General features: G+C 39.5%; 3 protein-coding genes across 4 annotated transcripts; 1 reads left to right on the top strand and 2 right to left on the bottom strand.

The window, feature by feature from the left end:
- Positions 1-493: 493 nt before the first annotated feature.
- On the bottom strand, positions 494-3650 carry LOC121743936 (probable receptor-like protein kinase At4g39110). The gene is made up of 2 exons (XM_042137345.1): positions 2697-3650; positions 494-2395 (listed from the first exon to the last, which is right to left on the bottom strand). Exons 1-2 carry the CDS (start codon positions 3585-3587, stop codon positions 677-679), a joined length of 2610 nt encoding a protein of 869 aa, XP_041993279.1. The 5' UTR covers positions 3588-3650; the 3' UTR covers positions 494-676.
- A 1922-nt stretch (positions 3651-5572) lies between these two features.
- On the top strand, positions 5573-8928 carry LOC121743939 (26S proteasome regulatory subunit S10B homolog B-like). Its single transcript, XM_042137348.1, has 10 exons — positions 5573-5762; positions 6359-6478; positions 6863-6999; positions 7102-7263; positions 7349-7435; positions 7510-7596; positions 7686-7823; positions 7906-8097; positions 8163-8261; positions 8556-8928. Exons 1-10 carry the CDS (start codon positions 5657-5659, stop codon positions 8628-8630), a joined length of 1203 nt encoding a protein of 400 aa, XP_041993282.1. The 5' UTR covers positions 5573-5656; the 3' UTR covers positions 8631-8928.
- A 2519-nt stretch (positions 8929-11447) lies between these two features.
- Positions 11448-14920, bottom strand: LOC121743938. 2 transcript variants are annotated; one of them, XM_042137346.1, is made up of 4 exons: positions 14724-14920; positions 13285-13696; positions 12504-12532; positions 11448-12425 (listed from the first exon to the last, which is right to left on the bottom strand). In XM_042137346.1, the coding sequence occupies exons 2-4, from the start codon at positions 13592-13594 to the stop codon at positions 11532-11534; spliced, it is 1233 nt and encodes a 410-aa protein (XP_041993280.1). In that variant the 5' UTR covers positions 13595-13696; positions 14724-14920; the 3' UTR covers positions 11448-11531. The 2 variants fall into 2 exon arrangements, with proteins under 2 accessions (XP_041993280.1, XP_041993281.1); XM_042137347.1 differs by lacking the exon at positions 14724-14920 and adding an exon at positions 14565-14671.
- Between the last annotated feature and the right edge of the window lie 6694 nt (positions 14921-21614).

Genomic DNA, 21614 nt, shown 5'->3' with positions numbered 1-21614 from the left:
GTACTCGTTGTTTTACTTATGTACCCTTAATTCAATATTTAAATTACGGTATTATCCCTGGCTTAACCTAATGGACTTGGTTTAATTACTTCATTTTCAAACCCTAGCAAAAACTGTTATGAATAAGTAGTCCAAATTTAAACTTCAGAATTTATATCGTACTATTGAATTTAATAACCCTATTATTCAACTATTAATACAAAATTGAAAATTAATTATCAAAAAACTATAAAACATTATTTGGACCTATATAATTATTTTATAATAATAAGAAAATTAAACCAAGGAAAATAAAATATTAAAAGTTGAACAAGAAGTGAAACAACTATTTTTCCCCCAAGTGATCTAAAAACACTTTGTAAATCCAGTTACTAACGATTAGGCATTTAATAGTAGCATCTTCAATAGTAGCAAAATCCACCCATCGCTCTCTATCCCTCTATATGAAAATCCATGTAGATGTAAATTACAAAAGGGATTGTGGGAAACGATGAATAAAAAGATAGCTATGGTTGTATTCCCCACATAACAATATTGGTTTCATATTGTAACAATCAAGAGCTTACACAACCAAAATGGTATAGAATATAGGATCTTTTCCACTCACACACGGCATGTACTGATAAAACCACAGTAATAGATGAAATAAAATTTAGAATGGAGGATCTCGTGACATCTAGCGGCCGTTGAGAGCTGCAAATTGCGCGAACATGGCAGTTCCGGAGTGCTCTTCGATGGCTTGAACTTCTTCACCTGGAGCTCTACCCTCCCCAATTGTTGACGGCGGAATAATATCTGCTGCAGTCAGTGGCGCAGGCTCAGGCACCACCGCAGAAGCAGGAGTGTTTTCCTGGTGAGGCGAAGACGGGGTCGCTGCCGCATCTCCGTGTTCCTGCAGCCATGACTCCTGCATCTGAAGCGAATACTCCAAATTCCATAGCACATCGCCCATGGTGGGCCTGTCCACCCCGTACTCTGCCAAGCATTTCTCGGCAGCCTCGGCGAATTTGGCCATAGACTCGGGGCTGATGTGGTCCACCAATGTTGGATCTATGATCTTTTCGAGGAGGCCCTTCCTCTTCCACTGCATTGCCCATTCAGCCAGGTTCACCTGCTCCCTGGGCAATGCAGGGTTGATGGCAGGACGGGCACAGAGCGCCTCAAATAGCACGACCCCAAATGAGTATACGTCCGATTTATCTGTAAGTTGTTGTTTTCTGAAGTACTCGGGGTCGAGGTAGCCGAAGCTGCCCTTGACGGCCGTGCTGACGTGAGTTTGCTCGGCCCCTGGGGCGTCCTTGGAGAGGCCAAAGTCGGCCATCTTGGCCACGAGGGTCTCATCCAGTAAAATGTTTGTGGTCTTGACGTCGCGGTGGATGATGCCTTGAGATGCGCCTGTGTGGAGATAATGCAGACCGCGAGCAGCGCCGATGCATGCCTCAAGCCTCTGTTTCCATGATAATGTGGGAAGATCCTTGCCGTAGAGATGGTCTCTAAGAGGTCCGTTTGCCATGAATTCATAGACGAGGATCATCTCAGCGTTCTCGTCACAGTAGCCAATCAACGAGACGAGATGGCGATGCCTGAGCTTCGACAAAATCTGGATCTCTGTCTGGAACTCGTTGATCCCCTGCTCCGACTGTGGATTTCCTCGCTTCACCGCCACTTTCACCCCGTCGTCGATGGTTCCAAGATACACGTTTCCGAAGCCACCAACTCCCACGATGCCAGTGGATTCCCAGTTGTTGGTCGCCTCCTGCAGCTCGGCAAAAGAGAAATATCGGCCTAAACCCATGTTGGAAGAGAAAACCTGGCTTTTTTTCGAGCCTAAAGAATTCTTGCTGCCTGACAAAAAGCTAGCATCTCCCGCGTGAATGGGTAGCAGCCAAGAAGAAAAACTATTCCTCTCTTGCCAATCCTGAGGTCTCTTCTTCCACTTCACAGCCATCGCGCCTAATCCGATGAACGCACCGAACATCATTGCGAACCCCACTGCAGCAACTGTTCCGTTGACGCCGCCACTGAGTCGTTCACCATTGACGCCAAACTCTCCATCCAAACTGCCTACGGAATTGTTCATCTTGAACACCTCAATGCCGTTGAGAAGGGCATTTTTGGTGCCCACGTTTTGGCTCATCGGCCCTATTTGGATTGTCAACGGATCCAGTTCTGTAACCATACTTGAGTTCAACACGAAGTCCGCGAAATATGCTGCGCTCAGGCCGCCAGCCACCGTCGACAGATCGAGTCCGGTGATGGCAGGTTTCCCGTTCAGGTACACGTTGAAGTATAGCTCGTTCACAGCCTTGCTCACGATATCGGCAAAGTGGAGGCGAATGAAATATTGGAATGATGGGTCGACCTTGATTCTCCATGTAATGTTGAAACTGGGAACCTACAAAAATAATGCAATCATTTCATCAATTTTTTTCTTTTGCAAAATTTTAAAATTCTAAACTCAAGAAAGATAGAGATTTTAGTAGAAAAGATTCACAAGCTTTTGCTTTTAAGTTACTCCCTCCATCCCTTCAAAATTATGCTTATTCTGTTTAAGTGAAATTTTTTTCTTTTTAATGAGTTGCAACTTATTCTTTCTCAACAATCCTTCAATAACTTTTCAATTTAGCTCTCTTTCTTTTTACATTAAAACGTTCAAAAGTTCAAAGAATATTTTTTAAGGAATATAAAAATGTCACCTGAACGTTGGCGTCCGCCATTTGGGTGGCGGTGGCATAAACCATTGGCGGCGCGATGAGCGGCGACTCGCCCTCGGGGTAGGTTATCACGTTAGGTTTAACGGAAGCAGTCGATCCCATGAATTTGGGATCAAGGTATGGCTGATCGGGCTCCCAATTCCGCCCTAGGGTATCATTTTGCGCCGTGATCAACGGGCCGCCAGAGTTAAGACGGTAAGCCGTCTGATACGCCACATTCGCCAACCCGGAATAATCACCCTTAGGGAAAACGGCGGCAGCGTTATTACCGAGCAAGATATCCGGCGCGGACGTGAACTCAATGGCGCTGACGTAGGCAAAGCTCCCCGCGTTGGGTGTGAACGCAATGGAAAATCGCTCTTTTGTAACGTTGACGAGAAACTCCCTCATGCTCCATGTGGCACTCAGGGGGTTCTCGAAGCTCTGTATCAACACGAGGCGCTCCGTCGTGACCTTGAATTTAGCGGTTTTGAGATCCTTCCCGATGTTGTTCTCGACCGGGGCGAAATGGAGCCGGATCCAGTGCCATCCGGGTCGGGTCACGTGGAAAGTGTACGTCGCGACGCTCTCGAACACGCTAGCAGTGTTGTAGATCGGCGAGGGCACGGTCGGGTCCGGCTGCGGCGCCGCCGCAGCCATTGGGGTGCCGGTGTAGGCTATAAATTTACCGGATTCAGGATCGCCGACGAAGACACGGTTGCCGGTCGTAGGGGTGGGGCTGCCGCAATCGAAGAGGTAGTTGTCCGGCGGCGTGAAGGCGCCGGAGTTGGCGGGGGCGTTGATCGGAGCGGAGACTACGAAGGCTGGTAAGGATATTAATAGCAAGACCAGGAGGACGGCGGCGGAAGGCCGCCGTGGAGGTGTCTCTTCCATGACGCCAACTGGTCCTCCTGGCGGCGCCGAGGGACGGGGGTAGGAGCGGCGATGAGAGAGGGGGGCGGGAGAGTGGATGTGTGAGAGAAAAATTATAAGCATTTCTGCGGATTTGGTTTGTTTTCCTTTTTCTGTCTTTAATTTGCCGGAAATTCATCATTGCCTCTTGCTTCATTTGGGCACTCCGATCTTCATGGGTTGACGGTGGAAACTATTGCCATTTTTTATTTATTTTTGTTAATTTTATTGTTTGAAGATATATAGGTAAGTTTTATTTTTACGTATGGTTAATAATAAGAAAATTTATACGAATTTTTAATTAATGAGTTGTGGGTAAAAAACAGTGATGGCTTTTAGAATTCTGTATTGAATTTTCAATTCTTCACTTCTTATTCTTTTACCATTAAATTATTATAGGGGTACGTCTTTTAAATGATATACTAGTAGCTAGTTAGATTAAAATACTCTATGATCATGAAAATTTGTACCATGATAAATTATTGTACTCCACTATATACACCTGAGTGAAGTTCAAATAGTTACACTTTTTATGGTGAATGAATACATGTCATTGAGTGAAATCTCAATGTTTTATGTGCAATAGTGTATACGATAAACATAAATTGATCGTGACAATTTTATTAATATCCTTTTAATTATAACACATATTCAACGACAAAAGTTTTAAAATCCAGAAATAAATTCTTTCTACTTTTGAAAATGATACAAAAAGCCTTATTTTACATTACATCAATATGTGATTTTCACACTACATGTTGCACTAGAATCACATATATTTAGAAAATACTACTACTCGGTAATTTGTACAACTTAGCTACCCGTCAAAATTCAATGTGAAATCATTTGTATTCGTGTTTTATACATTAAAAATAGTTATAATTTTCTATTTTATTCCATTTATGAAAATTAATCTCTATCTACTTATATTAAGTTTTCTTTCTAAATACTTTTTACTAAAAATATATCAATCAATTTTTTTCTTCATTTTCCTCTGATTTTATCAGATTTATATTAAAACTCCCACCACCAAAACTAACTTTGGTAACTGTTCATTTTTTTCTAAAAATTCTGTCTCATATCAACTTGGTGAAGATCTCATCTAATCTATATAAATGTGGATAAATATCCTCCTTACAAGGCCTTTTAAGAGATGAGTGACCCGTTCTAATATGGTATCAGAGCGGGCCCAAGTCGATGACGGTTTTCTATTTATCTCTTATCTACCTCACGAGTGGAAGACCAATGTCCTTTCCGGCCGACATCAATGATGGTTCTCTTATCTCTTGCATTGCCTACCCACGTGATGGCAGACCGATGTCCTTTCCGGCCAACACGTGAGGGGGCGTGTTAAATTCTCTAAAAATTCGGTCCCGCATCGACTTGGTGAAGATCCCATCTAATCTGTATAAGTGTGGATAACCCTCACACGTGAGAGGGCATGTTAAATTCTCTAAAAATTATGTCCCACATCGACTTGTGAAGATCTCATCTAATCTATATAAGTGTGAATGTGAATAGATCTCATCTAATCTATATAAGTGTGGATGTGAAGAGATCTCATCTAATCTATATAAGTGTGGATAACCCTCACACGTGAGAGAGCGTGTTAAATTCTCTAAAAATTATGTCCCACATCGACTTGGTGAATATCTCATCTAATCTATATAGGTGTGGATGTGAAGATCTCATCTAATTTATATAAGTATGGATAACACTCCCCTTATAAGGCCTTTTAAATGGTGAGTGGTTCATTTCTAATATTAACAATTATTTTAACAATCATATGTTAGTAGTCTTTATAGTTAACTTAATTAATCAATCAATTAATTAGTCAAATTGAATTGGTGGTACAGTATTCACTCATATAAACTTTTAATTTAAGGAAATTTGTAGTACAAGGATAGTTTCTGAAAAAAATAATGTCAAAATAGATTTATAAGTTCCAAAAAACTTATAAATTGAAGTAAAAAAGCTCTCTCTTTATTGAGCTGGAAGGCGAGGTGCAGAGATTAGGAAATTTTCGGTATTCGCCTCTCAGAAAAGAAGCAATGGCAACAACCGAGAACGACGACGCCGCACGCCGCAAATCGGCCATCTCAGATTACCGGAAAAAGCTTCTCAACCACAAGGAGCTCGAGGGGCGCGTTCGATCTGGTTTCCATTTCTTAAACCCTAATTTTTGTCTGTTGCATTTTTCACGTGTCTGCAGTCTGCGCTTAATTATCCTACAATTTCGATGCACAAGATTATAGGTTTATGGAATTATCTATTAGAATGTGATTGGGTCGACCTAGATCAAGGGTTGGTTGGAATTTTGTGGTTTATTAGGGTTAGGAGCATTCTCTAGGGCATAAACACGAGCGGATGCATTGCCTTTTGTATTAATAGTTACTTACGTTAATGGTGCTGGAACTTTCAGTGCTTTTATTATATTTAATTTACATGTTCGGAGTGAAGTATTTAGTACTTATGCTGAAAGAAGTCTGAGAAGAGAAGCTAGGGGCAGTTTGGTACTGAAGATTAATAAATAAAACATGATAAGTTACTTATCTACCATAACAAACTGTTTCTGATGGTAAGAGTATTATGACTCATCTGTCTTAATTCTTTTATGTATGTTCATGCATACTTTATGTGTATATACGTGTATTATGCATATAGGAGTAATATTTTGCTTGTTAATGGATCTTTGTTTTCAAATTTGTGGTCCACTATTTTAATGACCAAAAGAAATTATATGACATGAACAGTAAGGGAAAATTTGAGATCCGTAAAGAAGGAGTATGCTAAAACAGAAGATGATCTGAAGTCCCTTCAAAGTGTTGGACAGATTATAGGTGAAGTGCTGAGACCACTGGACAATGAACGCTGTAAGACATCTTTTTTACTTTTAGCTTTTGATTTTCAGAAAGATGTGTCTGTAATTTAAGGGTTTCATCATTCGAGATTATTTTTCTGACCTTCATCAATGTTGTAGTCGTGCTTTAGAATCATTTTCATTTGAGAATTTGGAATTTAGTGTCTTCAGTGGTTGGTGTTGTGGATAATTTAACTTAGAATTGCATGACCACGATGTTATATTGTATACTAGAGTCGTGATGGATGTGCTTGAACAAGATCTGTAAGATTTCTTTGACTTCTTTAGATGGATTAGGTCGCTTTTATATAATAGTTTGTCAGTATATTGCTATTGTTAATAGTATTAGATTCACATTTATTAAGAAGGGAGAATAACATCATTATTACTGTTTCAGTGATAGTCAAAGCAAGCAGTGGCCCTAGATATGTGGTAGGTTGCCGCAGTAAGGTGGACAAGGAAAAACTTACAGCAGGCACTAGGGTGGTTCTCGATATGACAACCCTCACAATAATGCGAGCTCTACCTCGTGAGGTACAAATATGTTCTAAAAATTATACTTATGCATCTATTAGAACTCATCGCTGATGGTTCTATTTGAGTTTCTTAGCTCTTACGGTTTGATGTATGTTGCAGGTTGATCCAGTTGTCTATAATATGCTTCATGAAGATCCAGGAAATGTTAGTTATTCTGCCGTTGGTGGTTTGTCTGATCAAATCAGAGAATTGAGAGAATCTATAGAATTACCTCTAATGAATCCTGAACTCTTCATCAGGGTTGGCATCAAACCACCCAAGGTACAGACTCTTAAGAACAGAATTGTTTCTGATTCTGATGCTCTTTGGTCTATTGTTTAACAATTTTCCTGTTTGCCAATTTTAGGGTGTGCTTCTCTATGGGCCTCCTGGAACTGGCAAGACATTGTTGGCCAGAGCTATTGCCAGTAACATAGATGCGAATTTCTTAAAGGCAAGAATATACCAGACCCTCTATGCTACAGTTTCATATCCTGGTCAACTTCTCACCTGTTTGTAGTCATGCAGGTTGTATCAAGTGCAATTATTGACAAATATATAGGTGAAAGTGCAAGGTTGATCAGGGAAATGTTTAATTATGCTCGCGATCACCAAGTATGTATTCAATTTGTATACTATAATTTCTGTGCATAAGATTGATTAAACAAAGGTTTAACTTTCAAAACCACTTTTTCCTTGTGAAGCCTTGCATCATATTTATGGATGAGATCGATGCCATTGGTGGGCGTCGTTTTAGTGAAGGAACAAGTGCCGATCGTGAAATTCAAAGGACTCTGATGGAGTTACTAAACCAGCTTGATGGGTTTGACCAGCTAGGAAAGGTCTAGTTCTAATTCAGGCAAAGCATGAATTTTGTGTAGAATTGACAATTCACTATGAATATTGATGCATCATCACATGCAGGTTAAAATGATAATGGCTACAAATAGGCCTGATGTTCTGGACCCTGCACTTCTTCGTCCTGGAAGATTAGATAGGAAAATAGAAATCCCATTGCCAAATGAGCAGTCACGAATGGAAATTCTCAAAATTCATGCTTCTGGAATAGCCAAGCATGGAGAAATTGATTATGAAGCTGTAGTCAAACTTGCTGAGGTAAGCTAAAAATGCTTATTTGAGTTACCCTGAAGTGTTCTTTTGCTGACATCCTGCCTTTACAGGGTTTCAATGGAGCTGATCTTCGGAATATTTGTACGGAAGCTGGTATGTCAGCAATTCGTGCAGAGCGTGATTACGTCATCCATGAAGACTTCATGAAGGTAAATTATTTCATGTGACATCAAATCTAAACCAGTTAGAAGATATTCCTCACGTATAGTTAAATTTTAATTGGCATGGAAATATGGAATTCTACATTCTGAATTTGTTATGTTATCGTATGTGTATACTTTTTAAGGGTATCTGTCTGTGTGATCTCTTTTTATCTACTGGGCTTTATCCCTATTCATGAAGGAGACATTATACATATTGCGTTGTTGGAGTTCTTCTCCATGGACTAATGTGTTTTCCAGAATCTCGCAAATAATTTATATATCATTCCTCGAATATCGCAGGCTGTGAGAAAACTAAACGAAGCTAAGAAGCTAGAATCAACCGCACATTACAGTACTGATTTTGGCAAGGAGTAGAAGCCGTGTCCTCTATTGGTAGCAATGCAGTTAGCAGTCGGAATGGCGATTTATTCTCCTTCTGGAAGATCTTTTTTATGAGCCACACGTTTCAAAGTACGATTTATTCATCAGTGTATCTTTGTATTGTTTTTTAATTCCCAGCAATCAAATTTAATATTTCGAACCTTCTTATAATCCATTTGATGATGATGTTGGATTGTGTACGTCATGTGTACAACGCGCACATATGTGTGTAGATTTTGTATGCATGTAAAAAGGTTGAATGGTAATGAAGCTCATCCGTTGTAGGTTGGAATCTGCGGTCTGCAAATATTGAACACATAGCAAAGTGTGTCTTTGTCTTGCTTCAAATTGCTGAACTTGTATGCTTGCTGAGCATGACCCCCATTTAGTCTCAAGATAATGTACTGAAATTAAGATATTCCACATTAATGTGATGTTAAGTCATCCGCATCCCTGTCTCTTAACCGTCTCATCTCTCCACTATTCATGGGCCTCACTGTACTTTTCACCTCATCTCTTAACTAAGAGACAACACATGCATCATTCCATCTCTTAACCTTCTCATCCTTTAACTATTCATTCAATTTCATTTTTTATTTTTATTTCCAACAAATTCAATTAATAAAAACACACTTCGTTAAATAAAATAAAATTATAATTTAAAATCCTAAAAAAATAAAAGAATACATAATTAAAATCCTAAAAAATTAAAATACATAATATAAATTATAAAAACTACTCCGTCGGCGAATCATCTCCTGAAGGCGGTGGCGGTGCACTCAAGCTACTTGGAGGCGGAATACAAATTTGTCTTGCCATATACTCAATTCCGGCAAGATGGGCTTGATATTGGGGAGGCGTCATGCGGGAAGTGTCAGCCATCGTGGCAACCAAGTACATGGACATTAGGGTGTTCGAGTCCGAGCCCGAGCCTGCCTGGCTTGATTCGCCTTGGCCCCTCCTCCCTCTAGCCACCTTCGCCGCCTTGGTCCCTTGCGGCCGACGGCGTGAACGGGAGGAGCCTCCTGCATCGGTGGTCGTGCCATCAACCTCTTATGAGGCGTTGCCTGACCCGCACTCACAAGACGAGTATTGGCTACTCGCCGTGTGCTTCGTGCGTTTCGAGCTCGAGCCCTTGCTGGACTGGACACTGCCAGCCCACCTTTCAACGTCTTTAACCGACTCCCAAACATCGACATGTTTGAATTCTTTATTGTTGTCGTCTTTAAAGACTCGCAAAGCCGCTCTCAGAATGTCGGCTCCACTGGCTCCGCTTTGGTAATTCGCCGCTTCATTCTTGTAGATCCCGCAAAAAAATTTGACATCTTTGTCGACTCGGTCAAAATGATTGCGGAGCATCTTCAAGGTGCGGCGGCGGGCCCCCTTTGGCTTATTCTCGTTGTAGGCGTCGGTGACCTTTTCCCAAAAACACTTGCGGGTTTGTTGATTCCCGACGATGGGATCGTACGAGACGCTGACCCAAGCGTTGAACAGAGTCATCGTATCCTTGCGGCTGTATGGATGACGGCCTACATCCTCCTCCTCTTCCTCCTCGACGTCGAATGCGCAACCCCCGGAGCTTCCACTGCCTCGTGCTCCTTCCGGAGTGGGTTCATCCGGAAAATTCTCCCTAATTTGGGATAATCTATACGATTGCCCATACCTCGGGGCGGAGGGACGAGAGTATGCATCCACATCAAAATATGGTGTTTGGTATGCCACCGGCGTCGACGAACCGAAACCGGAAGCACCCAAGACATTGTACATGCCCCCCAGTCGCCAAACGTGTTCAAGTCATAGCCGCCAGAGCCGCCAGAGTTTCCGTCGCCGGAGATTTTGACAGAAATTGAAAAGGAAAGAGAGATGATTTGAGAAGAATAGATGTGTGTTTGTGTGTAGAATGAGAATGATAGAGTATTTATAGAATAAAAAAAAATTTACCGTTCAACAGTAATATTACCATTTTTTAAAAAAAAATTCTGAAAATCAAATTTATTTAAAAAAATATATATTTATTGCGTGACGACGCCCACTCGCGGGCCGGCGAGTGGGCGTCACGCCTAGCGCTCGCCACGTGGCGAGCTGGCGCGCCAGCTCTCCCTCCGGGACGGGACAAGGGACGAGACCGGGACGAGATGGAGGATTGCATCGCTGTCTCGATGTGGTCTCGTCTCGGCCCGCGAGTGGGCGTCACGCCTAGCGCTCGCCACGTGGCGAGCTGGCGCGCCAGCTCTCCCTCCGGGACGGGACAAGGGACGAGACCGGGACGAGATGGAGGATTGCATCGTTGTCTCGATGTGGTCTCGTCTCTTCGAGACGAGACAGAGACCGCATCGAGACACGATGCAGATGGCCTAATGTTTCATCATTGAGTTCTTAATACTTAATAGCTTGTGAATGAAAGCAACAGCCGAAAATCTACATTGCACACGATACAGAAATGCAAACTCTGGATAAAACAATGAAGAAGTCATACAACAACCACACTACAAATTATTTTTCTTGGCCTCATTGATCAGACCAGCCGTATGAGCCCAAGTAGTTCATAGCGTCTTCCATGTCACCATGTTTGCAGAGATGGTTAATCAAGAATGTATAGCTCCTAACATTAGAAATAGTTCATAGCTTCTTCCATGTCATCAAACTACAACTAAACACACTTTCATAAATTTCCACCATTTTTCTTTCTGCAATCATTTATTTACGGTATGTTACTACGGCAATCTATCCTATGTCTGCATTTTTCAAGGTGAAGGAAAATGGCCACAATATCTGCAATCTGCACTCTTATGACATGAACAAAAACAAATCTGTGAGAAGAGATTTAATATTGAGCACTAACGCAATTTGTGTGGTCGTGAAATAACAAGTTCAAAACAATAATCCCATTAGAGCTCACTCCTTGCTGGATCTTGCCCAGAAAAATGGCTTTCTTCTAGCAAGCTGATGATTCTCTTGCAGCAACTTACCGGATTTCGAGCCAAACGACAAGTGTCGTTTCAAGAAAGGTGAGCTCTTGTTGATTATACTCGAGCCCAATTTGGAACCTTTTGCCTCAGCTCTCCAATCACTACCATCAGCATGCTTTTTACTACGTCTCTTTCTATGTTTTAAATCCAGTTCAGCTTTCAAAGCCTTCTCGGACATCTTCACAGCCTGTTTTTCCCCATAAGTACAGACCAGGCAGGCTGGGTCATACTTGTTGATTTCAGGAGTCATATGCTCCAAGCATTCAGCATGGTAGACGTGGCCACATGTTAGAATAGAAACCACGGCTAGTTCGTTACTTGATACGATCTTTTGGCTAGCCCACTCCCACGAGGATCTCATGGTCAAAAGCTTCGCACAAACACCGCAAGTTTGGAGGTCGGTATGAGGTGACCCTGAACTTGTAGCAGTTTTATCTACACTGAAGTGTGAGTTTTCGCTATCGAATGACCACCTCTCTCTTCGGGTAGCCATGAGCTCAGAGACAACAGGGATGGACCAACTGTCCGAAGACCTGCCATTGGAGACCCTAGCTGATTCGCTGCCCCAATCAGGAGGTGGACGTGAAGAGGTTTCTTCAGAAATTGAGAATGGTGGTGATTTATCTTCTGGGATCTTGCTAGCAGGCGCTTGGTGCAAAAACTGGGGTCCACGAGAATAGCGATGGCATCTTGAAGGAGTTGAGTCCGGACGAAGAAACTGAATTTGTGAAATCACGGGGGACGTTGCAGATGTGGATAAGGGAGACAGCTTGACTGGTGATGGGTGTGAAACTGATCGAGATTCTGCAGAGTCCTTGACCTGAGCAATATACAGGAAATATTAAACTTCAGATGAGGTATTCCAACCACATATTTGCAAGTAAGACTATCCACATACCTCCACTAGATTCCTGGAGATAGCTTCATCTGTAAGAAAAACAATTTGAAGATGCCTCAGGTACAGTAATAACGGATCAAGAAAACAGTTGATAGATTTTTCGTGAGTCCAATGAACAGTGTGTAATTTATTTAAAATGGAGGTAAATAATAAACTCTTCAATCCCAAATCAACTAGTGTGTTTGGAAGTCTCGAGTAATAACAGTTGGAGAAAAGCAGAAAGTTTCTGGTCTCACGGGTCTATTGTTATGGACTCTTTGGTGGTGCCTGAGTAATGGCAAAACACCTTTCCACAGACCTCCAAATTTCAGATCACAAATTTAACAATGCACCAAATAGTCCTGTCCAGTCACAGGAAGAAAATCTCATGCTAGGAGCCTATGGCTCATCTAGCCATGTAAATGAAAATAATTCCAGTAATCTACAAGAGAGCACCTAGTTCTAAACATGCACATGCTACCAACATCAGCATATAAATAAATAGAAGCATGTTTCTAAAAACATTTCCACTACCTCCAAGTGCTTCGACATCAACTTAACTAGTTTCTAATGTATTACTGGTCAAGCTCAAAGGATGAATCTAATGTGATTCACATTTTTGTTCCATATGCTTTCACCATCCATTATAGTACCATGAAAATATCCTCCAATTATATGATCTCTCCCTTTTCTTTTAATTGCAATACAAGATAATTAAAAGGGATCAAATACAATTACTGCACCTAAATTTGAAATTAGATGTCAAAAATATAATTTGCTGGAAGTGCCAGCAGCAATTTACCTGAAATTTGGAAATTTGAATTACCCGCATTTCCATCAGAAACATGAGACTTCTGCCAACGTGAGTGACGACTAACTACTGGACTACCTTCGTCCAAAGCAGAATTACTATATTTTACTTCTATTTGACGATTTCTTACATCTCCATCATGCAACCAATTTGCATGTGTTTCTTCTCCAGCTACCCGACCACGATTATCCCATCTAAAGCTCCATGATGGTGAATACCGAACATGCCTCTGCAGTGTTCCACTACTTGGTCCGTGCACTATAGTTCTGTCCTTTGCAGCAATACAGCAAGCAGCACCCATTAGTCACACGTACAAGCTAAAAGTTGGACAGCACATGTGAATAATAGCCTTCTGTACCAATCATCTCAGAACATAAACTTGGGGAATATTGGCAAACATTACCTGCAATAATAACAAACAAATTAACTAAAATCCAACTGCTACATATAATAATATGGCGCTTTGTCAGTAACTCAGTGTGTGTTTCAACAAAAATGGCACATCACAACATTATCTCCAAACCCTAACCAGATATCACAAAAATCAGAGCAAAGCTTCACCTCATTCCACCCTGATCTATAGACTATATGTAAATGAACAAACATATACCAATTCCATATGCTTATTCTATCAAATAAAGTAGTCGACAATACATAAAGCTGGATGTGTGGAAATAAAAACCATTGCATATAAAACAGTATCATGTTGACAACAATAACTAGGACTCAAGCACAAAAGCAACACCGGTTCATGTAAATTAAGGCCTACTACTGACAAAATTGTAACATCATGCTCAAAACCAAACAACAAAATGACCAAAATTATACCACTATGGGCTAAACCAGACACCGCACAATGTTATATTCAATTTCAGTTGTTATACTCATCTTAAACAACCTACATCAAAGCATCAACAGATCCATGATCACACACTAAAAACAATCACAGATTAACAACCAAAAGATTAATGCAGATGAACGCTTGAAGATCTAACATAGACCTCACCGATTGAAATCCACCAGAGACCTAAACCACATAACAATAACAATACAAACAAATTTTCAGTCGTGTGAAGAGAATGAACACTTACACCAGCGGTGTTCATGTGCATAGCAAACGCAAAAAAAAATTTAAAAAAAACTAACACATTTCATGCACCGATTTTTGCGGACAATATAAGTAAAACGCCTATAAATAGATTTACTCAGATCCGGAATTCATTGCTTAACAACTGAGAGCTATACAAATTATTTTTTGGCATTATATGCACCTTTTTCCAATTCAAAAACTCCGATTTCCAACCTCCAGGAGACATGATTCCGCGAAAACAGCAGTAAATATTCTCAACAAATCCATATACTTCGCATGAAAGATATCACGAATCGAGACTCTGCATATAAACGGATTCAAAAAAGAAAATGAAACTTACTTGATAAAGCAGAGACGTTTCACCAGCCCCGAACCCTAGCAAATTGCAGGAGTATAAAATACGAATGGATTAACAAAGTGAAATTATATATTTATATATATAAAAAGTCCATATCTATGCATTTGCTCAGAGAGAGAGTCTTCATTTTAGGTATTCCATAATTCAGAAAGGGGAGAGGGAGAGATGACGGTTTGTCTAACGCCGTTACTTACCTAATAAACACTAATACAGTATTTATTTTACGTTTCCCAAACGGAATTTTACACTAAACTGCTTACGACATTTTATTTTATTTATATAATACAGTATTTATTTAAGAGCATCCACAATAGTGGTCGAGTCGGCGGATGAGCGACTGGCAAGCCGCTTGTCCATCACACTCGTCCACTATTGCGACCGGCGAGCGGCTCGCGGACGAGCCAGATGGACGACCTCTCATATGTCAGGTTTTTCGGTCGTCCGTCGTCTCGTATGTCCGCTATTGTGGGTCCTCGACGAACGAGCCGACGGATAAGAGCATTTTTTATTTTTATTTTTTTTAATTTCAACTCTATATATCCGGCTCGTTGTACTTCATTTCATTTGCACTTCATATAATGCACCGCCTTCGTCGAAAATGAAGGCCTAAAACATAATCGTATTATACCGTCGGGCCGGGGGCACTCAGCGAGACCCCGGTTCGGCTAGCGGCAAACTATAAAGATTCGAGGCATACTAACTTTGTTTAAATTGTTTTTTTTGCATTGTATTATTTTAATTTTTTATTTAATAAAATTATTATTGCACTTTCTCCGTCCGTATTCGTGTCGAAATTTTAATTCTGTAATTGCGTATTTGTGAATTTTTATTATTGTGTTTGTCAGCCGGGATGTCCTAGTGCTTATCCACTATTGTGTAGTGTGATGTCCTAGCAATGTGGCAGTGGGGTGAGAAGTCCTAGTGACGTGGCAGAATGTGTTTTTGGGAAGTCCTAGTGCTAGTCTGTGGGGAAGTCCTTCCTATTGTGGATACTCTTACGTTTCCCAAACGAAAAATACATTTAAAATTTTAATAACATGAAACATATACTAAAATCATTGTTTAATTAATTCTAAAAAATCATTGGTAATTAATTCTAAAAAGTCATTAGTAATTAATTCATACATGAATTGTTTCAACTATTCCTTTTATGGATATGATCAAAAACAATTTTGAAATTTCAAATAAAACAATAGGAATTCAAATCTGATAAGTACTCTTTTTTTTTCCTGAAACGTAATTTTATGGTAGTACTACTATTTATTTGTATATTTATAATGAAACATTACTGAGGATATTTATGAATGAAGTAGTAATAACTTATGAGCGAACTGAACAGCCAAGTTTTTAATATTTCAATCAATGAATCCACTTTAAATATAGAGTTGATCTTCATAAATAAATAAATAAAATAATTATCAACTGGCCCCTCTCACTGAGTCTCACATAAACAGATGTTGTGTATAAATTATTTTTTTATCATAATGATAGCCATTTATCTTTAATAAATTATACTATGATCAAATTTGATCAGTTATAACTTATACTTAAGCGTATATAATCTGCGCAAAAATATTTTTAAGTCAATAGATTTATACATAATTTAAAGTTTTTTGAGTAATACAAATTTGAAAATATAGCATCAAATGTATTCCACAACGATTATAATGCAGATTTTGTGAATATGGTCAAATCTCGCGATTATCAGGCATCACCACAGCTTACAGATGTATTATTTGATATAAATACTATAATTAATTAAATTTGATTATTACTTACTAATTAGTATCACCTATAATAAATTATAGTATTCCACCGTCACTACATACACCGTCACTGATTATGTTTGTGTGTAGTAAGGAGATGTAGTAGGAGATGTAGTAAGAGATGTCCTGTGCAATTATAGTCGATTGATATTGCAATCCCTAAGATCGATAATCCAATTTAGTTATTGATTAACATATTGTTCATATTTACTAATCTCCGTACTACGCCATTGTCAATATAATAAGCTTCTTAGTAACTCTTAAAAAACTTACTACTACTAATTACGTTCGATGAATTGTAAATGTGATGAATATGACTCGAGTTGATTTTAATTTTATAGTCACCAAAAGTCTAATATACTACTATTTGTATTGTGATTTATTATAACAAGCTGGGGAATTATTTTATTGTTCATATTTTATTCATGTATATACATATAAGTTTTTCTGATACTCCTTAATTCACTTTGTTGTGTCAACTACCTTTTTTCGACTTTACATCGAAATTAAAGTTCCGAGTTTGGGACTATAAGCCTATAATGACAACAAATATTGAAGCAAGGTACATATTCTGAATTGCAAGACAAGTAAAATTTTGTTATGTATGCTTTCTTTTATTTTAGAATAAAGTTACTCCATTTTAGAATTATATACACCTTCCAACTTCCCTCACTCATCCGACGTGGGATAGGTTTGTAACCCAACAAACCTCTCCTCAAACCGAGACCATTTTCCAACTTCCCTCACTCATCCGATGTGGGATAGGTTTGTAACCCAACAAACCTCCCCTCAAACCGATACCACATCGGGAACGCGGTCGATCCGATGTAGGGTAGGTTTGTAACCCAACAAACCTCCCCCCAAACCGATACCACATCGGGAACGCAGTCGACACAAACATGGGTCGTTCCAACCCTGGCCTCTGGGTCATCCTTGGCCTGACTCTAACCCGAGTCCTTCATGGCCCGACCCTAACCGGGGCTCATCCAGGCACAACCCATAGCCACTTGGGCTCTGATACCACTTGTTAGGATCGTCGACTGCCTTCACACCTCGCGGTGCTTACACCTCTCGTATCGGCTTATCGGAAAGTCCAACTTTGAAAAAACATTAGTTTGATATTGTTCGCTTTGGGTCAAGCCTGCACGAATTTATTTTGGGTCACTCCCAAAAGACCTCAAACTAATTGGGGTTAGACAAGAATTATATACACCTTCCAAGTTCCCTCACTCATCTGAGCTTCCAACTTCCCTCACTCATCCGATATGGGATAGGTTTGTAACCCAAAACCATCCATTGACATGACTATTTACCCATTAAAAAATCTGGTTGGACTCTTTCTTCGTTATTTGCAATCTTATTTTATTGTACAAACCCAGAGGAAAAAACATCCCAAGCTTTAAAAGGCCCAAAGCTCGATCATACTATTTCATAATATGTTCTTTTAACTAATGCTCCGTACTACTATTATATAAAGAGTGTATAACACAAAGTCAAAACCATTATTTAATTGTAGATTAAAATGGAATTATATGAACATAAAATTTGTATCGCCGCACTTAATATGTTAGGAAACTATAGGTCACACTCATTAAACAATTTAGATGGCTTGCAATTTTAATTAAAGTGGTTAGTTCAACTATTTGCTAACTGAGTAGGTGGCCCTCTAATTCCATTGTCATAACCACACGCCACTCAACCACCTGTTTTAGTAAATTACCAAATAAATTGTAAACTTGTACGATGTTGATTGTATAATTCGACCGCCAAAATAAATAATGGGAAGATAAAGCGCAATTTAATTGGTAAGACGTTTGATTTTTATCTAATAAATTGTCACGGGTAAATTGAGAACATTTATGAACACTGTCTGAAACTATATTCAACATTCTAGTAGTCAATTTAATCAATATCTATAAAAAGCAAAATTATAAATAGTTACGAGTTACGACATTAAAATACATTCCTTTATAATAGTAACATAATAAAAGACTAGTTGTTCTAGCAGTCAACTAACAACAAGTGTGATAAGTCATAACATAAAATAGTACATGTAGTCTCTCATGATTAAGATCTTGAATTTTTATTGTTTTCGATTTTGACAATAGTACATTATTAATATTTGATGACAACCTTGTACTTTATAGTTGACCTTTGTTGAATAAATAGAAGTAATACTTCTTGATACTGCATTTGTCATTTTCTTCTTGTAACATTCGTATATATCATTCAAAGCCACAATTTATTCTAGTATACTACTACTAGTATTTATTTATTTTACACATTCCCTTTACATTAATCTATTGACCAATTTCCGTTGAATATTAATAATCTTAATTGGAAATAGTAGTACTAAATTTTAATTAAAAATTTCTTACCTCTACAATAAATTCTGAGCAAAAAAAAGTACGTAATAATAAAAACTGAAATGAATAATTAGTACAACTAATTTACACCAACTGCAGACAATTCAGAATCTTTCCAAGGTTTATGCCCTTCAATTTTATTTTCATGTAATATACACATATATAACTAAAATAAATCAAAATATCCACGACCCACTAAAACTATATTTCATATTGTACTACATTACTAAATAAATATCTAAAGATTTTCTTTTATTCTTTAACTAAGCATGCCCTCTTATGGAGTGGAATGGATCTCGGAGTGCACAACAGGAGACGCTGCCTCTCGCATCTCAATATTTTATTTAAATAAAATATAAAAAATTATAAAATAATGGAGTGTGAGAGACCGCTATTGTTCACCCCCTTCATAGCAGGTGACCCCAACTCCTTTATGGAGTAGTTGGTAGTTCGCTGTAAAATAATGCAAATTCCAATATTGATCGGTCATAAAAAAAAATCGGAATTTTACTACTATAAATTTGTCACGCAAAATCTGATTGTGCTATTGCATTTTCTGTCTAATTTTGTTGATTGTTATAAGAAATGAGCTTTACTACTAGTCTACTACTATAAATTTGTCATTATAGTCACACTATCAAATTCACAAAATTATATTGCAATAGGTAGAGAGTGTCACGTAACTACGTTTTACAAGTCAAATTCACAAAATTATAAATATGTTATCATGTATTCGTTCGTAAATATACATTGATCTAGTTTAAAATCTGACCTTTATAAGACAATCTTCCATGGAGTATTTTATAACGTACCATTATTTGTAAAATATGAATTGTGATATTAGTTATTTAAGTTACAAATTTTGATAACTCAATCTCATTATATTTAAAAGTGAAATATACTCCTAAACTACGAAATTCCACCAAAATTTAATTATTTCAATAGTACATAAAACAATATCTTTCGGTGATAATCAACATGATAATTGAAAAAAAAATCTTCCTGATCTAATAATTCGTTTTCAAATTCTACCAAACCGCCACGAATTTAACCAAATTTTGTGATTAAATTTATATTATCATCTGTCACGTAAATATATCATTCCACACCTATTCAATTATACTACTAGTATACAGGGTCATTGAATTTGGGAACGGATTACTAAGAGTGTCTCCAATAGAAGAGTCGCGACGTGCTATAGCTGGGGATGAGGGCGCTGCGAGAGGACGGGCGCAAGCCGCATATGCGGCGAGGAAGGGGCGGTGGGGTCCGGGGGCGGCGTTGCCTCTCATTTTTTGATTTTTTTTAAAAAATTTTAATTTTAAAAATCTTTATCTATAAATAATCTATTCACAAATCATTTTTTCATTCCATTCTATTCTATTTATTGTTTTCCAATTAATTTTGTCCCAGTCCAATTAAAATATACTAACAATTGATAAAATAATGTGATTTGTGATTGTGGCGTGACCACTATTGGGATGGACAATATTTTGTGGTTGTGGAAGAGTTTTTGTGGTTGTGCCTTGGACGGATTCGTGGCTGTACCACTCTATTGTGGACACTCTAAGAGCATCCGCAGCGGTTGGCGCCACCGCCGTCCGTGCCAGCGGCAAGGCGAAGGACCGCCACCGCTGCAACCGCGCCGCTGGCACGGCGCTGCTCGATGTATCGAGCACGTCCGTGCCAGCGGACGCACACGTGGCGGTCTCCCATTCGCCAACGGCATAGCCGTTGGTTTCAAACATTTTTTTATTTTTTTTTTTTTAAAAATCTGATTTTTATTAAAAAAATCGATAAAAAATAAAAAAAAAATTTCACTTCCCCAAAAAATTATATCCGTTTATAACCGTTTTTCCCCACTTTTTAATTTTTTTTTTATTTTTTTTACCCCCAAAAATACACACTTTCATCTATAAATACCCCCAATTTCACTCCAAAAAATTCACACTTTCACTACACAATTCTCATCATCAATCTCTCATATCCATTTTCATCTTCCTCTCACACCCTACAACACCACTATGTCCGGTAACGACGACAACCCAAGCGGCTCTCACGGTTGGAACCCCGAATGGTTCGGTTCGCAACCGTTTCATAGTCCGGAAACGGAATATTCGGCCCCTCCTCTCACCCAAGATTCGGGCGTTCCGAGTGGCTACCGGCCATACCCAATCGACGATCAAGGTGCCTCCGATGGGCGCTACGGGTGGACACCGGAGCCTAGGCCTCGCGCCCCTTCCCAAATGCCGAATCATCCATCTCGCGCCGGTGTCCGCACACCGTACTCACCGGCGGAGATGGAAAGATTGTTCAAGGCGTACTTGGAAATCTCCGAAGATGCGGTGGTTGGAACGAACCAATCCGGCGATCACTTTTGGTGGCGCGTCTCTAGCCGGTACAATGCACACCGGCCGCCGGGAACGATCGAGCGCAACGAGAGTATGGTGCGCAACTGCATCGGCCGAGCCAACGAAGAAATTGGCAAGTTCAACGGCTATTTCATCCAGGAGTCCCGGAATGCCGGGAGCGGCCGAAGCGAGGTCGACATCATCACCGCCTCGCTGAGCACCTACCAATCCATGAACGGTAAGTCGTTCAAATATCTTAACGTTTGGCAGGAGACGCGGACGCACCCGAAGTATAAGGGAGGCATAACATCCTCCTCTAGCGGCTCCTCCAAACGCTCACGGTCGGCATCCCTATCCGACGCCGGCGAAGAAGTGGCTAGCCAACTCGCC

Source organism: Salvia splendens, chromosome 8, assembly GCF_004379255.2.
Source record: "Salvia splendens isolate huo1 chromosome 8, SspV2, whole genome shotgun sequence".
Classification (NCBI taxonomy): Eukaryota; Viridiplantae; Streptophyta; class Magnoliopsida; order Lamiales; family Lamiaceae; genus Salvia; species Salvia splendens.
The sequence above is the reverse complement of the archived record's forward strand: the minus strand, read 5'-3'. Positions and strand labels throughout refer to the sequence as shown.